Here is a 17,033-nt window from a genome sequence, read left to right as displayed (position 1 = left end):
TTTGAATCGGGTATATCTCGAGAACTTGGCAATGGGATTCCGAGTCTCTCTCTCTATCTCTCTCTACAGCTCGATGCTAAGGGAATTAGCCAAATTAATGAATCGCTACGGAGTACGTCCTTCTCTCTTTGAGATGAACATCCGATCAGGTGGGCAAAGCCAGAGATTGTTTCTACATTGTCAAGGTAGTTCATTGGCTATACGATATTCACGCAAAATGTATCTCTCATCCACGTGCTCGTTCCGTGTAGCCGTAATCAAACATAAAGTAGCATCCGTTTCTACATGCCTGCAATCTGCCACTGCGACACTCCATCTACCGGAAACAGGCTCATGCAAGAGTTGCAAAGGCCATCACACAGGCGCCGTCGCGGCTATCGGAAGCTTCCTAGCGCGACGGTGCCAAGCGACGAAAGCAAGAGGGTTCGTCAACAAGAGCCCATGTTATGCATGTCAGAGTAAACCCCGGCCAGGTCGGCTATCAGGAAAACCGCTCACCTCTAGCCGATGAAGCCAAGCAGGCAGTTTGTCGGAGGGGGGCCAATAGCAAAGGTAAGATTATTGTACTACTCTTCTTTCTCCTCCATTGTTGGCTCTATTCATTTTCAAGCTTTGGGTTTAATCCTCTCTTGGTGAATCTACAGGGTTGTTCATCGTCCCGTGTCGAAGTGGAGGATGCGCGGAATCTAGGCCGTTCAACAGGAGCCAATCACAAGGTCTTCCGCAGCATGGAGACTTTCGTCGTCGAATATCCGCAGCTGCGCGTCTGTCAATGATCCTAGTCGAGCGTCAGTGGCAAACGGCATACAGACAGGGGAGGAGTGAGAGAGAAAGGAAGGTGGACAACGGTTGCAATGAAGCAATATCGGATTCTTAGTGAAGAAGAACGAGAGAGTGGGCTCATGTTGCAGGGGATCTTCATACCAGTGCATGGCGAGTATTAACTGCTCATTTAACCCATCGTCGCACAGGTAGGGTTGCATCTTCGCGGGTCGCCAGAGGGCGTCTGAATGGCCTCGCCATCCGCCTGGCCAATCCCGGCCCTCGTCCGCATCGAAACGGCTCCTCCGCGGCACGGCCTTGCGCTCTTGCGCCTCTTGCCCGCGCGTCTATGCCGCTGCTGATTGGATCACCGTCTGTGGCGTCTACTTGTGCATGTATTCTACAGACGCCATGTTCCGCAGCTTTCTATTGTCCTCTGTAAGAGAGAGCCTCAACTCGGCCGACCCGCGATCAGACGCCCCCTTCACGTACGAGTACTCTATCTCGACTATACGGGACAGGGCTTAGGGTCATTTCGTGCCGTCGTTGCGTTTCGTTTCGTTCCCACCCGCACCAAAAAGTCCTACCAGAGAAGTCCCAGGCTTCCGCTTGGATGGGAAAAGTTTGCCGGGCAGTCGAAGGATCGAAAAGGTTGCCACAGGCTAAGATGCTCTTTCAGGTCGGATCGTTGACGAATAGCATCGCCGGGATGGCTAGATGAAGAATAATTCAGCCAAGCCCAGATTTTTTTTCCCTCTCCCATGCTTACAACCCCCTCCTCTTTTTGCTTGGCGGGCCTCTTTCTGATATGCGGTTGCCTTTACGTTATGTGCCTCGGTGTCGGAATGCCTGATCAGATGCGTGTGGCTGTCACCACCATCAGCGTTGCATCCCAGCAGGGATCCATCGGGATATGCATGCAATCTGTACATAGCATGCTAGAACCAACACGCCGTTGACAGGATGCCCTAATACGGATGCGGGCGAGTTTGTGTGTGTCCATGTCCGAGGATGCGTGCAATTCAGGCTTCCATCGCCGTATAACTATTGCCGGGCCTCCCCATCGGCCGCATCTTGGATCTATGCTTCTCGCTAGCTGGTGTCTCCCTCTGTCGCCTGTCTTGATAGGGTTGATGAGTTCAACTACATCAATCTTGTTGTTGGTATCATCATCTCGAAAGGGGATGAGTGATACTTGCAGCGGATTTGATTCAACTCTATACTGAGGAGGCAGTCTTGGTGATAGACCACTAGTACTTGACATCTTGTTATACTTTTATATAATCTTTGCCCATCCATCCCTCTTATTCCAGTCATATATGACAGAGAGCCCAACATGATCTCCTCAATACATCTGCCCTTGTTGGTTCTGGCCATCTCCCAGACTACGTGTACCCAAGCTCTCGAAATCACCCCAAGAGACAGCCAAGACTCCTCTTCTTCGCAAAGCCTTCCTCTAGCCGCCACCATCGGCATCATCGTCGGCGTCATCTCCATCTTTGCACTCGCCACCGTCCTCTTCATCATCTACTTTGCTCGCCAGAGACCCTCCCCTTATATCGAGCAACGCTACTATTACAGGGAAGAATATGTCTCTCCCAAAACTTTGGTTGAGCCTTGGGGCTATGTCGGCAACCAGCCTCATCACCTTTCCGACTTTCAGGGCGCTGCACACATGACTGATGGCGCCTCCGAGACCAACGGCCAATACTATAATCGTATGGAAGAGGCTGCTCGCCATGGCCACATCCAGCTCACACACGATCCAAGATCTGTCATTCATGGCCCTGACAATGCCATGCCTGCTCACCACGCCTACGATCCCAACACCGTATCAAAGAAAGATAGCAGGGCTGGCTCTACCCGCTCCCTATCACCTCCCCGACCAACACACAAACTCAGGCCAAGCACGCCCGACTCATTCATCATCCAAGCGTACAAGTCGGTCGTGGAAGATGCCTCGCGGCAATCCGCTCTGCAGTCACCTCCTACTTCAGGACAGCCTGCACTACCATCTCCATCGGAGCCCACCTCCTCGCCGACCTTGAGATCTTCATCTCGCTGGAGCTCTAGACTCTCCTCCCTCTCTCTACCCAAAATCCACATACCCAAGAGAAACGCTCCCCCAAGTCTCATCCTGCAGCCCATGGCAATGGTCAGAACTTCTGCGGACCGCCAGCTGCACATCACGCCTCCTCTCCTGAACGACCCGAGATTCATCGACAGGCCACTTGGCGCCGGAATCGTCATTGTCGACCGCAATCGCCCACCCACTCCCAGAGCCAGCGACAAGTACTCTGCCTACACAGAAGTTCCTCTGGCTAGTGGGAAGAGCGTCTTGTACGGAATGTGAAAAGGAGAGGACGGGAAGATCCCACATTTTCTTTTGTTCACACATATACCTCTCACACACACACTCGTTTACAACCTCTCTTTTCCTTTGTTGTCTTTTTTGTCGTATATACGGGAGGCCCAGCGATGTAAGACTCTTGGATGGCTATTCAAGATGCTACGGGGTTTGGTGTGGTGGCTTTATCTGTTAAGCGGCGTTGGGTTTGCGCGAGGTATTCAGCCATATGGAAATGGCCGTCGATCTTTTATACCCTGGGATATCTATCAAGGCGTTATGGTTGAAATCTATAAAATACTCTATTCCAAAACATGTATTCACTATTATATTCTGAAGCCGCGCTGGCCGTTGCGTCACATCATTTCAGTAGTTGCAATACATTTCTATGCACGGTGCAACAACTTGCATCATCATTACTTGGTCATCATCTCTTGGTATTCTCAATAGATAAAAAGGCGACAAGTATTATTACTATGTGAATCAACCTAGGCGGTGCCCAGGTCCTCTTGTCCGCCACGAGTCTGGCAATGGTCCGCGAGACGCACCACTGCTTCGAGCAGATGCTACATCAGGCGCTCTGACTCCAGCAGCTGATCGCTGCGGCGTTGGTGCTACCCCATTCACCAGCGAACTAATAAAGGCAGGAGTCTCAATCCAGTTTCGGCCGCCTCCAACCTCTGGCCAGATCTTGCTCAGGAACAGATACAAGTGTGCCGCAGCCAGTCCATGAAGCTGCAGCAATACGATACCAATACCACCGGGGAAGAAAAGGTTGATCGCCATCATGGCGAACGGCACAAGCTGGGACGGGATGTTAATGAACATGTAGTTCGTTGTCTGCCCTCGCTGCTCCTGAGTTACGGTATAGGCCATGGCGAGGAGAAGTGCCTGGGTCAGTATTCCAAACCCGAAGCCTGTCAGGTGACTGAGTATCTGAAGCCGGGGTGTCAGCCTCAATCACGAGCAGGATGATACAAAGTGAAGATGATGGAGAAGGAACAGGCACAAGTGTCATCAAGAGGAAAAAGATGTAGGGAGCATATAAAACCACTCGAGTGAATAGTAACCACACGAGCCATCCATTACGACATCCCACCATGCCCACACCGCAAGCCGATCCTTATGCGAATGAGTGGATCGACTCGAAGTGCAGGGGTAATCTCCCTCAATTCCAGGAACCGTGATAGCAGTAGAGGCATCGCACTATCCGGGCAGATATTTGAGGGGTTTTCATCAGGGTACATGGGAAGCACATGAGAGATTGAGCTAAAAGACCTACCAGAATGGTTCCGCTAACGAAAATCAAGTACCAGACGAAATCGTCTCGTCGAGACAATCGCGGATGACCTCTCTCCAGCTGACTCATGTACATGTACATGTGGAAAGTGTCAAATAGAATACCCAGGTTTGGGAATGTGATCAAGAAGCATGTTACGAGACGCCATACTTGCGGAGGGATCCGCAGTAGGAGACGAAAGTCATAGTAGAAGAGATCCCCGGCAAGGACTCCCATGTGTACAGCGCAGGACAGACCAAAGGTAATGGTCGCAACAGTTCTGTTCAAGCAGAGTCAGCATGTGCTTCTTGCATTTGCACTCGGGTGCGTGTATCGAGGAGGGTGTCCTATTCTTACCTAGCAATGGGCGGCGCTCGCCAGTATGCGTCCAAAGAAAGCTCTGCCATTGTGGGCAACTTTGCTCGACAAAGGGCGAAAAACCTCAGGTGTGGACGTGAAAAGAAAGAATATGCAAAACACCAGTGCGCTAGAGAAACTTATGAACAGCAAAGGACAGACTTGGCAGCACCAGGCAACAACGGGAGCGTAATCATTGCTGGGTTTGCTCGCGTCAAACTTTTGTTGGCTGCTGTAGAACAAAAAGAAATTGTGTCCAAAAGATTCCGCTTCGGGCTTTTGTCATCAGAGCTTGACCTGGACCGCATAAATGCATATACTGCTTACAAGGTTGCGTACCTGCAGCTTTGTACCCCACAGCTGCAAAAAATATGGAAAAAAAATTGAGACGGTTCGCGGTATCAAGTGGGCGTGCTGGAAATTTTTCAATTGGGTGTCTAGTAATAGTTGATTCCCCACGTGAGCGTGAAATGGCATTGAGTGCTGGAGAACTTTGCTCTGAAGTGCAGGGTGCTGTTATTGCCTATGGTTATTGCCTATGGTAAGGCTGATTTACATCGTCTGCTCTAAGTTGCCTGCCTGGACATATATCACTTCTGCCTACTAGATCAGATCATTATAATACTAACCATTGTTGGAAAATGTACCCCGCGTGGCAGACTTCGGATAGTTTAATCGTCTCTTATTGTCACATGTAGAGAGAGGACTGGGCCAGAGCCTCAATGCGCTTTCTAACCTGTGGCACGTCTTCATTTTGGAGTTTATTAGCACACATACAAAACAACAAGCAGAACCAAAACATGTTCCATCTCGACAGTATGTAAGAGAGTAATACGTACCCAACCAAAGTCTTGCCATCTGTCATATCCATTGAAAATTTTGTGATTATAATTCTCGTACGACGAAATATGGATATGTGGGGAAGCTCACAAAACAGCTACCCTGAAGCCTTTTTTTACGTTAACATTAATGACGTACAATATTTCTCGGGCGGTCGGCTTTGCTAGATCTCACGCAGCTGTTTTCGATGTGAACTTGGCATCATCCCAAAGCGAATCTGCATCTCTGTAGCTGCCGGTATATTAAAGATTGCCATTCTGTCCTGCCCCCCCTCTTCATACAACATCCTTAGCTTAAGTTTTGACCCTCAACGCATCATTCAATTGCCTCGTTCCACACTGCAATCTCACCTCCAAAAATGGTCGTCTCCCCCCACGATCCCCTGAAGAGCGAAGAGGCACAAGATGCCGGATGGGAGGCCGGCAAGGGAGGACTTATCGGAGCTGCCAAATGGGGTGTTGGAGCGGCAATCCTGGGGGGCGCCGCCTACTTCTGGTCACCAGTTTATCGCAAAACCACCGTCCAGTTCAAAGTGTAGGCATACCAAATCGGTAACTTGACCCGCTAGGTAACGCACGAGCTCACAAATCAACAGTTATGTTCAAATGTCGGCCATGGTCCTCGGCGGCATGATCGGGGCAGACCAACGCTTGAGGCAGTATGAAGCTCATGTGAGAGCTCAGAGAAGGTGGCTTAGAGAGAAGGCAAAGTGGGATAGGTACGAGCAGGAAGTTGCACAGAACAATGGTAAATAAAGAGAGAGAGAGATGGCCTCAGCACGTCGGATTTGCCAAGATCAAAAGCTTGATCATGTATATAGCATCATATGATGATACCCAAATACCTCACATTGTATGGTAGCATCTCCCCGATTCCAACGCCCAAGAAGCAGGGAAGGAAGAGAAAAAAAAGCACATTCGCTACCTGTATTCCGTTAATGATGCTATTATCTTCTATCCTATTTTGACAGTGGTTTAAATCTCTTAGGGTCCATATTGAGCTTGCAAAGACGAGCGACACATCCAGACAGCTGAAGTAGTGTCTGAACGCCTTCTAGAATCTTCATGTGTGTGAAGCCAATCTCTTTGATGAATTCCAGCTTTGAATGCTCGCTAAGCGTCGGCATCGTCTTTGTGACCTTGAACATTGTGCTGATAATGTCGTGGCTGGAGTACCCCTTATCCCACAGCTCCCGGAGGGTGTCCAGAGCTGAATCGACGTTCCCCTCGTAGCAAGCCTTCAGCATGGCCTGCACTTTGATCGGGTGCGGTGAATCGACCACCTTGAAGACGTTGTCGCCAGAGACGAAACCGAAGCCAGCCCATGTTGACTGCAGGTTGTTGATGGCTTGTCGCATATCTCCCTCTGCGCTGAAAACCAAGGCGGCCAAGCCGTCGTCGCTGTATTCGACCTTTTCCGCCTCGATAATCTGCATCAGCCGCTTCACGACTTGTTCATCCGTCAACTTGGCATATCGAAGGATTGCGCATCGTGATTGTAGCGGCTCGATAATCTTGTTGGACTGGTTGCATGCAAACGCAAATCTAGTAGTATTGGAGTAAATCTCCATGGTTCTCCGGAGAGCTTGCTGGGCACCAGAGGTCATGCTGTCGGCTTCGTCGAGAATAACCAGCTTGTGTCTGCCAGCAGGCAAGGTAACTTTCTTCTGCGCAAAGCCCTTGATTCGGTTACGAACGACGTCAATACCTACGTACACAAGTTAGCAGAGGCCAATTGGACGGTACTGCATTCAAAACGGCCGTCATACCTCGTTCATCACTGGCATTGAGTTCCAGGACGGCTTCTTTGTATGATTCTCCCAGTAACTGGCGGGCGAGGCAGAGAACACTGGTCGTCTTTCCAATACCGGGCATGCCCGATATAATGACATGGGGCATGTTTCCCTCCTTCGCTATAATCTTTAACCGCTCAATAGTCTCTGTGTTGCCGACGACATCGTCCAAGAACACCGGGCGATACTTTTCCACCCTGGAAACGACACCGTTAATAACTTCAGATTTGGAAGACACTACTGCCCACCTGGAGGGGCTAGATTTTCGACATACCATGGCAGCTCATAATTCGGCGATCCATTGGAGGAAGCTGCAAGCACTGCCTTTGATGTGGCATTGGAGGACTCGCCCTTTTCTTCTGGCTTTGCGGCGGGCATTTTTGCGTGAGGATTTTGGGATGGTGAAATAAAGCACTTTACGCGATCTGGAGGACGCGTCGAGATCGCTAAGTTAGCAGCTCTGGCACTGCTTTAGTGGAAACCAAACTGCCTACAGCAGTACAAAGGTATTTGGAGGACTAAAAGTGGTCCGTGCACAACCGCCACCATAGCGCAGAAAGCAATCGCAATCTTATCTATCCAACTTTTTTTTTTGGACGCTGGTCGTCATATCATCACACGACTGTCTTTACGGAGGGTCAAACAGTCCACAACCAAGCTCTCTCCCCCCCATATTGTCACGAATTCCCTCGAATTTGGATTGAATTCTACAAACCTTCCAAAAAATCAGAAATCGCAGAGGCCAATCATCCTTCTAGTCGGGCGATTTCAACGACGCAATCATGGGTGTCGCAAAGAAGACGAGAAAGTTCGGACAGGTTCGTCCTCTTTCCCAAATGATATTCGTTGAATTTCAGGCAAATACTGACTCTTGAACCCAGGTCAAACGAGTCATTGGCCTGAAAGATACCCGACTCAAGGAGAACCGACTGAAAGAAGAGCTCAAACAGAAGGAGAAGGAGGCCAGGAGGACGGTTGGAGGCGAGCTCGTCAAAGAAGTTTCCCAGATGCCGAGCGGCATGTACTTTGCCCACAATGACAATCTCAAGCCGCCGTATAGCGTCCTCGTCGATACAAATTTCCTCAGTCATACCGTCCAGAGGAAGCTGTCGCTGCTGGAATCCATGATGGACTGCCTCTACGCAAAGTGCAACCCCATCATCACCTCATGCGTCATGGCCGAGCTCGAGAAACTGGGAACAAAATACAGATTGGCATTGAAGATTGCCAGAGACGAGAGGTGGCAGCGGATACAGTGCGATCACAAGGGCACGTATGCAGACGACTGTATCGTGGATCGGGTGACGAAGGATCGGATATATATCGTGGGCACCAACGACAAGGCTCTGAAGCAGAGACTACGAAAGATTCCTGGTGTTCCGATCATGAGTGTCGCGAGGGGCAAATATGTAATAGAGAGGCTTCCGGGAGCGCTGCCTACATGACGGGATTATGGGTTAAAGCCTTGATTTATTTACTTGTTTCTTCAACCTTTTATTCTCGGTTTTACGTTGAACGATTGCACAACTCGCGACTGGAGTTTAGCGCAAGTCCGAACCATCCCACTACACTTCCGCTTAGGTAATACTACAGAGCATCAGCCTTGTCGTCAGAAAGTCCGTAGTTGAACATTCTAGACTCTAAAGCGACTACGACGCTGTTAATAAACTTCATAACTGTCAGCCGTTGCAACTCTAGTGCGCAGCTAGTTGGGTTAAGCATATATAGGGAATTGTTGTGGCGTGCCAAACTTCCAGAGGAGAGCTTTTCGGCTTGTCAGCGCGGATAACATCATCGCCACCATTTGAATTACAAAAAGGCCACCACAAGGCTGAGGACCAGCGCGCAGGTTAAACTCGTCGAGCGTGATTACGAAATGGATTTGGGATTGAACTCGGGGAGCTCAGCATCTCTTGTAAAGAAGCGCACGCGGGTTCTCCTCTCGTGCGCGCCATGTCGGAACTCGAAGCTCAAGTGTGACCGTGAGCAGCCGTGCGGACAGTGCGCGAAGAAGGGCCGCCTGGACTTGTGCGTCTATGCGCCAAAGCCGGAGAAGAAGAGGCCGGCGGCCAAGGGCATGGCGGCGCGGCTGAAGAGACTCGAGGGAATGGTGCGAGGCATGATGGACGATGAGGGGAATCTCAAGCCTCTGTCTCAGGCGGCGGGTGAGAGCGCCGCGCCGCAGTTGAAGGGAAAAGTGGTTCACGGAGATCGTGCGACGACGTATGTGGGCGCCACTCATTGTTTGGCGATGCTTGAAGATGTAAGTGATGAGAGGCGATGGTAGCGATGGTTATATACGCGGAAATTCCGAAGCTAACCGGCGGTGCAGATTGAAGACATCAAGGCCTACTTTGACGATCCCGGTGACTCGGACGACGACTTATTGCCAGGCGACGAGCTGGAAGGGCCGGAGATGCTTCTGTACTCTCGAGGAGCGCCGACCAACCGTGAGGAGCTTCTTGCCCAGCTGCCCGAGAGACATGTAGCGGACAGGCTAGTTACGCGATATTTTTCATCTAAAAGCCCATCTCAGCGTCAGTACACGCCTTCAACACCTCTCGAGTTGTCAAGTGTATGAGAATATTTGTGTTATAGGGGGAGGGAGCTGACTCGTGAGATACAGACATTGTTCACCGTCCGACATTCACAAGAGCGGTAAGTTGATGGAGAAGCCCCCCGCCCCAGCTTAAAATATAACTCCGATTCTAACAAAGATGCCATCAAGTATGTACAATTTTGGCAAAACCCCAGCGAAGCCTCACTGCATTGGGTGGCCCTGCTTTTCATGGTGCTCGCCCTGGGCGTGTTTTTCAATAACTTTTCCGCCCCCGATGAGGTTGAGAGTGACTCTCCGATATCAGTCAAGGACAGAATCAAGCAGTACCGCTCATGTGCAGGATGGGCGCTGATATGGGGCAAATACGCTCAGCCGACGTCTGAAACGATCCCGGCGTTTATACTCTATGTCGAAGCCGACTTCATTCTCAACCGAGCGGCACAGATGAATTGTTACATCTTATCGGGCGTCTGTGTGCGGTTGATGCTCAAGATGGGATTCCATAGGGATCCTTCTCACCTGGCCAACATTTCCCCTTTCGAAGGCGAGATGAGGCGCAGACAGTGGAACATGGCTGCCCAGATCGACGTCCTCGTCTCTTTTCACATGGGTCTACCAAGCATGCTCAGCGGAATCGAAACAGACACAGAGCTGCCGCGTAACCTGGAAGACGACGACTTTGACGAAAAATGCAAGGAGCTGCCGCAGCCCCGGCCGGAGAATGTTTACACGTTTATGACTTACGCTATCCACAAATCCAGGCTACTTCGGGTGTTTGGGAAAGTTGCCCAGCAGGCCCATTCACTAACGCCGCCGAGCTACAGCGATGTGCTGAAGCTGGATAACCTGTTGACTGAGACTTGGAGCAGCATCCCGTCGTTTATGTATGTGAAGCCGCTGGAAGAGTGCGTCGGCGAGGAGCCCCACCAGATCATCCAACGATACGGAATTGCCTCTCTATATCACAAGAGCCGCTGTGTTCTCCATCGCCGCTATCTGGCAGAGACAGATCCAAAGCCTGAACACGACTACTCGCGGAATCAGTGCCTGGATGCCGCTACAACGCTACTGGACTTTCAATATGCTTCTTGGGTAGGGTGTCAGCCCGGAAGTGTCCTGGGCCGCTCGGGTTGGTTTATGACCTCGCTTGCCGTACACGACTTCATGCTCGCCGCCATGATTCTATATCTCATCATCCAAAACGACAACTATTCCGAAGATGGCACCGGCTTCGGCACGGCGGGCAGACAAAGGGAGGCGCCGACCAAGGAGCAGCTGATTGCCATGATCAGGCGATCACATGATATTAGCTGTCGAGTATTCAACAAGTTGACGGATCTAAGGAAGACGGCCGATACACTGGCTGTGATGCTTGCTAAACTCGGGCATCCAGTTGAACGAAGCTCGCCTGCTTCCTCCAGCACGCAATACCCTCTGTCCGGTAGGGACTCAAGTCGATCAGTATCCAGCAATGTAGTGTCTCTCGATGCCGTTGGCTATGCATCTGACTATCCCAACAGCGGTTTCGAAGGTCTGTCTTCATTCCAGTATGCCTCTAGCAAATCTTTTTTCGTTTACTAAAAAGCTGCAGATTCTGGCTCGAGCTCCGGACCAACGCCATTCTCCCAGGGCCAGGTAGCCACCACTACAGCTGATGCGGGAGCTATACCTGGCCGTAGCAACGCCACTGCGCCAATAGCCAACAACATTAACCAGTTCGACATGTCTTGGATGTTATCTGTGGATAATGTAGATTGGGTAAGCCTGCTCTCCTTAAGCAACCCTCATTTGGACGAAGCATGTCCAGTCCGACAAAAAGCTAACCATTGAAATCAGAGACATCTAGATGCTTCCCTGGCCCAGAATGTGACGGATGGGTCGGGATCTAGCACGGCTCAGTCGTGGATGGAGAGAATGCCGTTGGATGATGTGGACATGATGAATGCTGATCTTTGGAATATGGCCCCTGAAACTAATGGCCAATGAGTTGAGCATTGCAGAGATAAGAGAATACGAATAATGATACATTAGCCATTGCAATGGGCCAACGCGCTGCTTGTTACATTTCTTTCCCAACAGGGGTGTTGCGTTGACTGAAATGAGTAATAAATCGACAATTAACTTGACGCCCTCTCGACGCCAAGTCCAATCAGAGTCACATGTCCCTGATAATGAACCAGCACAACACTCGTCGTAACTTCTCCATCGAGATTCCTCCCCAACTACGCCTCACTATGCATTGTAGTTTGACCAATATGGACCGTGAAGGAAGGATGCGAATACAACTCATGCGGCCAAATATGCAGTTGAATGTGCCGATTTCCCCACAGGTTGGCCATCCATTATGATAGTACAAACCGGGAAATGCCACTTGGGATGCTACGCCAATAAGAGTTGGAGGGCTTTTTTCAAATAACCGTTGATAGCACCGTGCCATTCGACCAAGAGGGGAAAGTCTGACGGATGGGAGTGGCTTGGATGAGCCGGTTTGAGGGTTTAAAAAAACAATTGTGTTTGAAAGCCGCGTAACTGGATGATAAGCAACGAGCGTTTGTAGCGAGCAACAAAGAGTACTACAGCATTCCAAGCTCCCCGGCTTTCGGCTCGTCGCAGGGGGCTTTGTCCTCCAGAGACGAGCCATGTTAGGCTCCCGGGAGCAAACGCCAACAGGGCGCGGGGTGACAACGGCTGTCCATCCTGTCCGGAGTATTGCTACTTTGCTGTACAGGCAATAATTTCACCGCGATAGGGACCGAAGTGCAATGAAATTTGAAGGGCACGCGAGCTAATGCATGATATAGGCCGAGTCGCGGGCAACACACCCCTCGTTTCCTCATCGTGTAAGCACAGGTACTGCGTACAAGTGCCTCCTCCACGTTTGAGACGCTCGCTTGAGCTCGATGGATCGGGCGTGGTTGTGTGCCTTGTCGCATTCCGTGAGTTGCGGAGGAGCTGAAGCTTACCGTGTCCTGTACCCCCTAGAGTGTAGTGTTTGCTGTCTCTGCGCCAGACGGCGCCAACGAAGCTCACGAGGACAGGAAAATGAGCTAGCCAATAAATGGGGGCAATGCTATTCACAATGGCCTGCATGAGCGGGGGGAAGAGACGAGGAAGAGTATCACGTAGGGAGTTGACCGTCGGCTAGATGAGCGGTTCTTGGGTTTACGGACACTGTCTGGGACCAGTGAAATCACAACCCTGTCACCAGCTTTCCCATCCGCATGGAGGCGCCATCAGACCCAGCGCTAAAAGGAAAAGAAGAAAAAAGAAGACCAGCGATAGTGGCGGGAAGCCGGTTGGTGTAATAGCATGGGGAAGCCGCATCAACGGCGCACTGCGGCATGTCGGAACACAGCATCTCTCGACGAGGCACCGCAGCCACCCACAACCAATGACGAACGACGAATGAAAAGACAAGAAGCGAATGCAGAGGTAAAGATGTCGCATTGGATTGGCTGCGTAAATTGTTGCACATCCAGGCTGTCCAGGCTGCTAGTACCAATCTAGGTATACGTTGACAAGCTCAAGCCATGGCCATCCCATCACATTATGGAGCTGTAGCACCTTGAGGGCACAGAGAAATTGGAAGGAAGGGAGTGAGTGGGAGGCAAGGAGAGTGTCCGGTAGACAGAAAAATGGAAAATTATTATGAAAAAAATCATCACAGGTCTGGTGACCCGGGCTCTGGATCGATCGATGACGGTCCAGGCCGGCAACAAGAAAAAAATTTCAAGGCATGGACCAACAGTAACAAGGCGATCTTGAAGCAATTGAGGATATGAGCAATGGAATGAGGTTAACGAAATCATCTGACTGGAGAACCGGGGCAAAAATTTACCTAATCTCAACCTCTCCTTTGCCGCTGCAGGGGCGCTGCCTCTTTGCGTGTATCCGCTCTTGGCCCTGGGGTTATCCTCGTTGAACCTGGAACGTGGAAACGTGGGAAGAATTAACAAAAGCTAATGCAAATAGGCCGAACGCCGGAAAGGCGGGAGCAGTTACCTAGTGGTCGTATTGCTTAGTGAAGTTTGGTATGGGGAATACGAAGGAAGAGATGGCACTGTGGCCGAGAAGAATTTTTTCTTTCTCTGCCTTCCCTTCCAAAGGTTCTTTTTGCCTGCGACCTGAGTCGAGTTTGAAGATCCTACCCCGTTCCTTCCTAGAGCCAATGGCCCGATAAGATACGTGAGATAGCCTTTTTGTTATCTCTGAGCCGCAAACACAGACGGCATTGTACCGGATACATCAAAGTACCTTACCACGTACCTACACCTCGAGTCTTACTATAGCAGTAGCGGTAACTTGGACAAACTTTTGGTCCGATGCCGCAATCCATCACCAGTATTGTCTCAGCATTATCCGGCGTCTGCTCCGTATAAGCTGCCGCAAAAGTGCAAATCAGGCAGCGCGCACCGTACTGCGTCGAGAGCCGCTGCACGGAGTACCGAGCACCATGTGCCACGGCTTCTGGACCGCAGTGAGCGCGTGACAAGGCCGGGTCAGCCATTCTGGGTAGCCCCGGCGCTGGAACTGCTCCATAGCTTTCTTTAGCAGCATATGTAGGGACTTTAGGTATCTCCATATTGGCACACGTTGCTCAGGAGTGCAGTATCATTAGGCTGATGAGGCCTGTCTGGATGGAGTATATGGAGTATATGGAGTACCTGTGTTCGGTAACGGCAGGTCATGTAGGTAGGTATTTCTGTCGGGACTTGTAATACTGGGCCTCGCCTCTGTTGCCTCCAAGGTACCTGGTACAGTACGAGTAATGGATGGAATCCGGAGAGACCGCTAGCCGTCCTGTGCCTTTCCAGACGTCGTCTGCTGACCTGGTTGCGCCTTTCTTCCGCTGCCACAGTGTACGTGTACTGGTACGAGTACAGCAGGATAGCAGCCCCTAGTGCTCCGTACTCCGTAGACGGTACCTGTGCTCCCTAGACTCTCTGGCTGTGATCTTGTGTAGCATTTTGGCTGCCGTTAGCGCTGTCCATGCCCATTGGTGGTACTGCCAGCACTATCTAATGGCATGTAGTAATACAGATAAACGGCATGTCCAGCAAGCCCTTGCGCCTCATCCGCGGAGTTGCATCGAGCCAAGACACAAAACAAGAAACATCCCAGAGGCGATTTCATTTAGCGACGCCGCCCGATTGGCCGGCCCCAGACTACATCTTGACGCAAGTTGCAAGTGGTGAGGACACAGCATCCAGCGTCCAGCGTTGAGCGCACCTTTGGCCCGATTGGACCGTTGACTGACCTGATGCGAACGGACGGCATTGACTCTCTTCTTGTTCCGGTCAGGTCATCAGCACGTGTATGGATCGACTTTGCTCGAGGCTTTGCAGCAATCAGGCCAGTCGCGGGCCATATCGGCGCGTCTGACTGGCCAAAAGACTAACACAGGCCTAGCACTCATACAGGTAAACAGGTACCATGTTACGTAGCAGTTGTCTCGCCGGCACGAATCTAATCAGATGTCGCCCGCTTGTGCACGGTACTCCAGACAGGGATCCATGATGACGGAGATCGGGGCTAGCCAACTCAAAAAAAGGTCGGTAGTCTATGTACCTGGTACTTTGCACGCTTACAAGTGCTCCGTTCCTGTCGATGATGGTGGAGGGTCTCCGACTTTTTTTTTTTTTTTTTTTTTTCTTCTGTGTTGCTTCTTTTCTCGTCTTGCCGTCGTTAACCATGGGGAATGGCTACTGGGACTAGGGCTCGTTCTGCCCCCCAATTTTCACAAGCCGCCTTACAGTACAGTTGCTTTTAGTACCAAGAACCAACCAAGACCAAAGTACTACTACGTACACCTACCAGGCACCACCAACCCAAGCTTTGCAGCGCATGTCCGTATCGAGGACCTTGCAGCAATACCTGTACAGTGCTGTAGATGCTGGCCCCGTCGGTACTGGTGCGCCGTGCAAAAGTTCTCGTACCTGGTACTACCGCCGCGAGCCTCCCATCTTGGACATTTTGGGGTCCAAGCGGTACTTGCATCCGTAGCATGTAGGTACCTGTACCCATTGCCTCCGACATTCGCTCCTGCTGCTCTGGGCGAGGCATGGGCGAGGCAAGGGTGCCGTCATTCTGCATCGCCGTTGACTTCACTCGGGATTTACTTGTAGGAGGTCAGATGCAGATACACTAATATGACTGCGTAATTGCTATCTACCTATATTTGTCTCTTCGTCATGTCTTTTTGTCTTTGGATAAGCCTCAAGTAAACTGCCTACGTATAGGACATGGGGGAATACGGATTCTATACCGACCGACAAGAACTCGGTGAATTCATCAGGTACAGCAAGTGAGGTGGTCTATTTGCCTGATTACAAGCACCATCAAGATTCCTCCCTCCCCCCCTCCCTCCATCTTGAAGCCAATTATCCCAACACAAACCCCCCTCCGCATCCCTTATCGCCCTGCCACCCATAGCAGCCAGCCATCTGACTGGTTTCAGCGCGCGGCCGCCATTTAAGTAAGAAATTGCTGTAGTCCTCGCAAGCCTTGGCGTGGCGAGCCACTCCAACTAACCCCAATCTTTTCTTCTCTCCAAGCTAGTCTCCCAATTCGCGCGAGCTAAATCGACCACAGCCGTTGTTCTTATCGGGGAAAAAAAAAAGAACCCCTCTATATCCAGAGGGCGTATCCCGTCGCCTCGCCTCGCTGGTCTTTTACACGGCGAATGCTCTCCTTGCGACGGCATTGCATGCGCAACAGCGTCTCGGCCCCCTTTTGTCTCGTTATATCATAGGCAATCCCGGCTCGGCCCCTGCGACCAATTGTACCACCCATTTCCGCCTCTTGTTACTCATTCGCCCACCGCTCTCTCGATCATCCGCAGCTTGTCCCCCCAGGCCAGAGTAGGAGAGAGTTGTGTGCTACCGGCCCAGACCCGACAGGTTCTGCCCCGAGACTCGCCAAGCTGCCCTCGTGGGATCCTACATACATACTGTAGCATCGCATCACCACTTGCTGTGTGTACGCCGCGTCCAGCCGCCGGCATTGGCCTCTCGTCCCGTTGCTGCTGCTGCAAGTACAAGTAATACCGTGCTCGCTGCTTGTCCTCCCACGCTCACCCGTTCAAACGGCCCACGGC

At 51.1% G+C, this 17,033-nt stretch overlaps 7 protein-coding genes across 7 annotated transcripts; 4 read left to right on the top strand and 3 right to left on the bottom strand.

Moving 5' to 3' along the window:
* Positions 1-1,874: 1,874 nt before the first annotated feature.
* Positions 1,875-3,524, top strand: TRIVIDRAFT_215101 (uncharacterized protein; the record flags this gene model as incomplete). Its single annotated transcript, XM_014106021.1, has 1 exon — positions 1,875-3,524. The coding sequence occupies one exon, from the start codon at positions 2,099-2,101 to the stop codon at positions 3,113-3,115; it is 1,017 nt and encodes a 338-aa protein (XP_013961496.1).
* A 68-nt stretch (positions 3,525-3,592) lies between these two features.
* TRIVIDRAFT_63053 (uncharacterized protein) lies at positions 3,593-4,795 on the bottom strand (the record flags this gene model as incomplete). Its single annotated transcript, XM_014106020.1, has 3 exons — positions 3,593-4,045; positions 4,392-4,668; positions 4,746-4,795. The coding sequence occupies 3 exons, from the start codon at positions 4,793-4,795 to the stop codon at positions 3,593-3,595; spliced, it is 780 nt and encodes a 259-aa protein (XP_013961495.1).
* Positions 4,796-5,943: 1,148 nt separating this feature from the next.
* TRIVIDRAFT_34126 (uncharacterized protein) lies at positions 5,944-6,340 on the top strand (the record flags this gene model as incomplete). Its single annotated transcript, XM_014106019.1, has 2 exons — positions 5,944-6,119; positions 6,181-6,340. The coding sequence occupies 2 exons, from the start codon at positions 5,944-5,946 to the stop codon at positions 6,338-6,340; spliced, it is 336 nt and encodes a 111-aa protein (XP_013961494.1).
* A 141-nt stretch (positions 6,341-6,481) lies between these two features.
* On the bottom strand, positions 6,482-7,762 carry TRIVIDRAFT_82171 (uncharacterized protein; the record flags this gene model as incomplete). The annotated part of the gene is made up of 3 exons (XM_014106018.1): positions 6,482-7,292; positions 7,354-7,574; positions 7,652-7,762. 3 exons carry the CDS (start codon positions 7,753-7,755, stop codon positions 6,544-6,546), a joined length of 1,074 nt encoding a protein of 357 aa, XP_013961493.1.
* Positions 7,763-8,023: 261 nt separating this feature from the next.
* TRIVIDRAFT_73203 (uncharacterized protein) lies at positions 8,024-9,058 on the top strand (the record flags this gene model as incomplete). The annotated part of the gene is made up of 2 exons (XM_014106017.1): positions 8,024-8,195; positions 8,259-9,058. 2 exons carry the CDS (start codon positions 8,160-8,162, stop codon positions 8,820-8,822), a joined length of 600 nt encoding a protein of 199 aa, XP_013961492.1.
* Positions 9,059-9,253: 195 nt separating this feature from the next.
* TRIVIDRAFT_188169 (uncharacterized protein) lies at positions 9,254-11,923 on the top strand (the record flags this gene model as incomplete). The annotated part of the gene is made up of 6 exons (XM_014106016.1): positions 9,254-9,640; positions 9,710-9,914; positions 10,004-10,035; positions 10,106-11,378; positions 11,529-11,695; positions 11,774-11,923. 6 exons carry the CDS (start codon positions 9,254-9,256, stop codon positions 11,921-11,923), a joined length of 2,214 nt encoding a protein of 737 aa, XP_013961491.1.
* A 2,948-nt stretch (positions 11,924-14,871) lies between these two features.
* TRIVIDRAFT_197141 (uncharacterized protein) lies at positions 14,872-16,181 on the bottom strand (the record flags this gene model as incomplete). Its single annotated transcript, XM_014106015.1, has 4 exons — positions 14,872-14,955; positions 15,167-15,319; positions 15,752-16,055; positions 16,171-16,181. 4 exons carry the CDS (start codon positions 16,179-16,181, stop codon positions 14,872-14,874), a joined length of 552 nt encoding a protein of 183 aa, XP_013961490.1.
* Between the last annotated feature and the right edge of the window lie 852 nt (positions 16,182-17,033).

The sequence above is a fragment of the Trichoderma virens genome, assembly GCF_000170995.1.
Source record: "Trichoderma virens Gv29-8 chromosome Unknown TRIVIscaffold_1, whole genome shotgun sequence".
NCBI classification, from domain to species: domain Eukaryota; kingdom Fungi; phylum Ascomycota; class Sordariomycetes; order Hypocreales; family Hypocreaceae; genus Trichoderma; species Trichoderma virens.
The sequence above is the reverse complement of the archived record's forward strand: the minus strand, read 5'-3'. Positions and strand labels throughout refer to the sequence as shown.